Source organism: Aphis gossypii, unplaced genomic scaffold (assembly GCF_020184175.1).
Source record: "Aphis gossypii isolate Hap1 unplaced genomic scaffold, ASM2018417v2 Contig01109, whole genome shotgun sequence".
NCBI lineage: Eukaryota > Metazoa > Arthropoda > Insecta > Hemiptera > Aphididae > Aphis > Aphis gossypii.
The window spans coordinates 16,299-23,050 of NW_026083466.1; the positions used below are offsets into that span (position 1 = coordinate 16,299).

General features: G+C 32.3%; 1 protein-coding gene and 1 pseudogene across 1 annotated transcript; one reads left to right on the plus strand and one right to left on the minus strand.

Annotated features, from left to right (window-relative positions):
• Positions 1-491: 491 nt before the first annotated feature.
• Positions 492-1,382, plus strand: LOC126555800 (uncharacterized). Its single transcript, XM_050210676.1, has one exon. The coding sequence runs from the start codon at positions 492-494 to the stop codon at positions 1,380-1,382; it is 891 nt and encodes a 296-aa protein (XP_050066633.1).
• A 97-nt stretch (positions 1,383-1,479) lies between these two features.
• On the minus strand, positions 1,480-2,561 carry LOC126555801 (uncharacterized; annotated as a pseudogene).
• Between the last annotated feature and the right edge of the window lie 4,191 nt (positions 2,562-6,752).

Sequence of the window (6,752 nt, forward strand, 5' to 3'; positions counted from 1 at the left end):
ATATAGAGTTTGGTAAAACTTTTTCAGGAGAAATGACTTTATCATTCTCGAAAAATGTAAAAATTTTAACACCGTCAATATCGTCGATTATACGTTTTAATAATTTATATTTTGGTTGTTCTAACGTTTTAGAGTATATGTAAACGTTTTAAAAACGTAAACCGTTCTCGTCAACAAGTAGAAAATATATTAAATTTGTTTTACCACAACCGGAACTCCCCAACACCAATGAGCGTATAGTGTTTGGAAATAGCTCACCATGTCTAAACTGTATTGTATCCGGAGTATCAATGTTATAAATATATAGTTTTTTCTGTTGCTCGATGAAGCGCATTTTTTCACTATAAATATCAATGCTATGTACTAGAAAGCGTCACACGATGTCTCGCGTTCGTAAGCGAAACAACAATAAAGGTTCTGGTCTTATTAACTCAGTTATAAATCATCTACCTGTGTAATTACATCTGCCTGGTTATAGGTAAGTCACTAAAATGTATTATTATCACAACTCTGGCTGGGATAACGATATTAAAAATGCTAATAAAGATTTTATTGAAAGCGGCAATTTTAATGGTTGTATTAATCTTAAAGATTTGTTCGGTTTTTGTGAAGATTACAAACGTATTTTAATAAATTGTAACCAACAACTTATATTAAACAGAGCATCACTGGATATAAATGCCGTTAAGCAGTATAAGAATAATGAAGTTGTCGCAGACGCTCCTAAACTAAAAGACGTGAAAATAAACATAACAAAAATATTATGGAGAATGCCCATAGTCAAGGTCAGTGATAAAGAAAAAATAAGATTGTTGAAAGTAGTAAACAATCAGAAACCGTTTACATGCGCGTTTAGATCGTGGGAGTTGTGTGAATATCCATTTTTACAGCAAAACACTTCGCATTCCTGGAAAGTAAAGACATCTAACAAATTAGAAAAACCTAGATATGTCATAATCGGATTTCAAACTGGTAGGAAAAATAGCTCGAATAAAACAATGTCACATTTTGACCATTGTAAAATTAAAAACTTGAAGGTCTATTTAAACTCAGAAGTGTTTCCCTATGAAGATTTCCAAAGCGACTTTACCAGGAATAAGTTGGCTACATTATACCGCGCCTATGTAGAGTTTCAAAAATCTTACTATGGCCATGACGAAGTGACACCTCTACTGAACCGATCAGATTTCAAAAATCTGTGTCTGATTATAGTTGTTGATATGAGCAAGCAGAACGATAATGTAAAAATGTCAACTGTCGACCTAAGGATTGAACTAGAAGCAGACGAAGCGTTTCCAGCTTCCACTTCAGCATATTGTTTAATATTACACGACCAAATTATAACTTACAATCCGTTTAACGGAGAAGTAAGAACCTTGTAAATATTGTAAAACTTAATATTAATAAATGAAAATACTTTTTTTTTTTTATATACATGTCTTTTTATTTTACACAATACATATCTGAAATTAAAATAGTTTACGTTTTGGTACAAAATACATTTCCGATACGGCTGAATCGAAGTAGTACGTTTTCGATAATGATCGCGTGTTGAAATGTAACGGCCCATCGTTTTCATCGACTGCTCTGCTCGGCGATTGCATTGTGAAACTCGGTGGTGGTGATGTCGGTGGTGGTGTTGACATTGGCGAAATGACCGTCGTTTCATTGGAATACTAAAATTAAAAAAAAATATTTAATAATTGTTGTTTAAGGAATAATAATATATTTTTTAATTACCTCATGCAAGATGTTTGCCCTATGGTGTAACAATGATTCAGCTAACTGTTCAGCTGCACACATCTGTATTTGATTGGAGAAATTTGGTATAGATTTAACGACTCGATCGTCTTGTATGTTCTTAATGAAAACTACCATCTCGTCAACAGTTTTCGGCGGTGATTTATGCTGCCTACATTTCTTGTCGAGGTACTCGACAATTTCTTCATATTGTTTTATAATCAATAGAGCGGTGAATACTTCTTTTCGCACGATGCTCTCGAAAATAGAACATTCGAGATATTGAAGTCGAAGAAGGTCGCCCCGATTCAACAGTACTCTACATCCATCACGATTTTTGTTTCGATCACCAACACATTTTCTCCGCTGTACATCATACTCGATAATTTCATTTTTTCGTCTTCATAAAATATAACTCGATTATATTTTTGTGGTGTGTCTGATATGAACGACAAGATATGTCCCATGAACCCGAATATTTTTTTCATAAAATCTGTAGTAATATGCACGTACCGCGATGAAGTTAATAAATGAACAACGACTTGTAATTTTTCACTCGGGCCAAAACCAATATGTACAAACTTACAGGCTGCAAAGTCTAGTGTGTAGCTAGTAGATTCGATGAGTTCAGCTGGTGGTGTCGGTGGCACATAAGTAAAGGTCTTCTTTTTATACAAGGCAGAGTTGTCAGCGATTGATCCAGCCATCACTTATAAAAATATTTAACACTGAAAAAATATAAAAACTGCGAGAGAACGGTTGAGACGTGAGAAACATTATAAGGCTGAGGACAGACTGAATGATTGTCTGCTCTTGTAGAGCCAAGCATATGTGCATTTCAGACAATAATAGGTAGGGGTACATTCCTTAATGACAAAGGATGGACGTATGACTCATAATTCGGGGCTTAAATACATATCTTATAGATGTAAATAACAATAGACTGCTCGGACATGTCGATGCATGTCGATGTACTGAAATAAATTCCTCATATTTCTACTCAGACCTGTCGATGCATGTCGATGTAATGGAATATTTCATATCTCTACTGACGATGCTTTTTAATTTGACCAGGACGTTATTTGTTGCCATAAAATGCATTATATATAACAGTTTTAACAATAATTATCAATGGAGTTAGAGTTGAAGTGGGGCAAATATGTACGACAGAGGTAGTACATACCCGGTTCGATTCTAACACCAGATTATTGTTATTTTTTGCATTATGTAATGGAAAAACGTTATTAAAGACGTTGTTGGATACATAATGTAACTGGTGACTGAAATATATGTACGGTAAATGGTGAATGTACAATAATATGGTGCATGTACGGTAATATGGTACGTGTACAATAATATGATAAGCGTAATTGATTACCACGGCGGCGGTGTAAAAATACGTCACACACGTAGTGGCTGGGTCTGCGGCAGGAGGCGGGGGTACATGATGGTCAGGGGGCAGCGGTGTAAAAATACGTCACACACGTAGTGGGAGCGGGTGGTGGTAGGTGGTAAAAATACGTCATGTACGTGTGAGAGCGGGTGGTGGTAGGGGGTCATGGCTCAAGGGCTCAAGGGCTCATGTTTCAGAACTGTCCAATTCATACTACTCAGTGGATATTCGTTCATCAAAAATAGAAAATGCCATACACTCGTTACTGAGGTACTATAAATGGTTTAGAAACTTTGTTAAGCATGATGTAGCTATATGATCATCATCAATCGAATATGCAAATAATCTACGTATTAAATCAATATCGTTCAAAGGGGCCTCACTTACATTCGTTGCCGTAAACTATGACTTGATATAAATTTTTATAATGAACGCAGAGACTCGGCAGATTGCATTTTCTTCAGTTTTTGTCAAATTAAATTCTAATCTTAGTATAAAGATCTTCAAACAATAAATTGCTTTAGCCATCCACCTTGCTTGATGACACGCACCAGGCTTACGAATTATTATTCCACCTGGTGGTGTTTCACCAAGTGTTATAATGACAAGTTTCAAAAATTCTTCATAGTCATCTCTTGGTTGTTTTTCTGTTAGCATTTTGAAACAAAAAGAAAAAATTTCTTGACGCACTGATGACAAAATATTTTTTAAGTTTTCATTTGAGCTCCATACAAAAATATTTTTGGTGTTTATTCCATTCCATGCATTCTTAAAAAGCTTAAAGATTGCAATATCGGGTCCGGATGATACGTGTAATTTTGATTCAACTATAGCCGTTTGAAGATTCAACTCAAAAATATGATGACGACATGCTAAGTGAAGAACATCTCTTTCCAGTCGTTGTTCTAGCAGAGCACACGCTCCATTAAGTCTGCCTGTATTTGAAGACGTGGTGTCAAATACAAATCCCTGAACTTTATTGAGTAATGACCATTTTTCAAGAATATCGAATATAGCAGATGACATTTCTAATCCTGTACCAGACGGAATTTGGGGAACACCAAGAAGTTGCTCAAAATTAGGACCTGTTGCAATTATAGGCAAACGATCGACTTTTCCGTGTCCTCCGAAGTCAGAAAGTATTTTTCCATCCCAGTGAACCATGACAAAATCTACATTCAAATTTAAAAAATCTGACCGAACATTTTCAGCGTTTTCTACTCTAACACTTTGTCGAGCATTTTTTATAGACGTTCGGTTGATTACATAAAGGGCCGGGTCCAAAGAAACACTTTCAATGAATGCTGACAATAAATGTACAGCATCCCGATCACTAACCTTGAAAATATAAATTCATTATGTAATTATTACATGTATCTAGAAAAATTGTTATTGAATTATGTATATTGAATTATTGTATATTGAATTTGTATGTTTAACACATATGCACCAAATACATTTTGATGACTAACCTAACCTGACCTAATCTTAATAATATTGAATCGAAATAATGAAATAGTTTATTTAAATTAATTTTTTAATTAAAAAAAAAAAATAATCTTATATTATATTTGTTAATTTGTTGCATAATAATATTTTTTTTAACGTGACATAACCAAAACCATAAATATATAAAATTAATTTATATCAATAACTACTTACCTTGCACTTATCTAATGCTGAACAAAGCCGTGGTGTCATTAATGATTTTTTGGCCCTTTTGGATCCAGATGGGCCAGGACAACAGTTATCTGAGTGAACATCACTCTCCTCGCTAACACTTTCAGACTCATCTGAACTTGAATATGTAGGTATCTCAACTAAAATATTTATATTTAAATCATTGTACAAGTTATTATTTAGGATTTTTAATTAATAACTACCTGTGACATATTCTGAAATTTGAGAATTGTATTTTTTTTTGTTTGTAATTTCCTATTCTATTCTTACATTTTTTCTTTTCTCTTTATTTGTTTGATTCATATCTACTCCTACCATGCAACTTGGACGACCGGGATTTCGCTGAGAAATTAAAAATGCTTTGTCCACCTCAATTTTCATTAATTCTAAAGCATTAGAATGAGCAATGTCGAATAGTTTGTCTAAACCTTCTTCAAATTCTTCAACTTTTGAATTGTAACTTTCACTTTTGCGTTTCTTACTTTTTTCAAGATTGCGCCATACGTAATTTTTTTTTAACTTCTTCACACAATCAGCCTTATCCTTTGTTGGGATACGAGCCTTTTTCCAAAAAATTAGACATTCATCGATTACCAAATTGGAGCTTTCGGATAGAGTCATATTTACGAATCTCATATTATAAAATAATACTTGAAAGCAGTCTCTCAATGAAGGTAGTTTGCTACCTAGAATTTGATTTTTTGTTGAACCGATCAGATAAATATTTTGTCGCCGCATTTTATGTTATTTAATACAATATCGTTCACCAAAAGTTTGTTGACAACTAACATACTAATATTGAATATTGATGGTCTACACATAACATTAAATAAAACTAAGATAACAATTATTTACAGCATACTCGATTGCCGATTGTAAACGATTCATATTAATCGCTAATGAATAATCATTCGATAACATTCTGATTCACTGATAATTTCACATTATTATATAAATACAAAAATAAGACATTATAATAGATTTAAAATAGATTTTGTTATATAAATTCACGATAAATTATGATAATAATTATTTAAAATAATAGATTAATAATTATATTAACTCATATATACCTACATTATTAGGTAATAGTCCAATACGTGACTACACATATTATAATTGACAATTTATCACAATTATTGTCATTTTAGACATATTATTTTAATTACAGTTAATATATATTACATAAACATTATACCTAAATCACATTTTAAATCAGCACTGTGTCGCCATAAAACAAAATAATTATATTAACTTAAAATTAGGGTTAATTTCAAAAATCAATTAAAAATTTAAAATAAGTCATAAATATGAAATAAAAATTGTTGTCATTTACAAATAATTAAAAATAATTGAATATGAACTTATTGTTCATAGGCATGGTCAAAATGTGGATCTATGTGGACATAAGGAGACTCTTCTTTGCCATTTAAGTCATCTATTATTTGCTGTTTTACATTTAAAGTTGGCTTGTTTAATCGCTGTTCCTCAGGTATTTTTAATTTAAGTTTCTTTGTTGAAAAAAATCGTAACTGCTTTTCAACATTTTTATTGTCTGGTTCACGATTTTTATTTAATGTAATAGTAACATTGCTCTCCTGTTCATATAATATTTTAAATTTGTGTCTAATGATGAATTTATTTTTTTTAGCTGTTCATCGTTCAATTTACTACCCTGTGAGACAAACATGCTGTAAAGTTGTTGTATTTTGTTTGCAATACTTTCTGTTGATGGGCCAGTAATTTTCTGTACACTTGACATTTTCATGCAAATTTCGTCATTTTCCATTGGATTATTAATACAAATAGTTTGGACGTCTATTTGGTCCTCCTGGTCATCATTAATTTTTACAGCATGGATATGCTTACACATATTATTTTTAATTGTGTAATCATAACATGTACACGAGAACAAATGTACACAGATTTTACAAGCGAC

Coding starts and splice junctions, on each gene's coding strand:
- LOC126555800 (XM_050210676.1), top strand. CDS start 492: ATGTATTATTATCACAACTCTGGCTGGGATAACGATATTAAAAATGCT.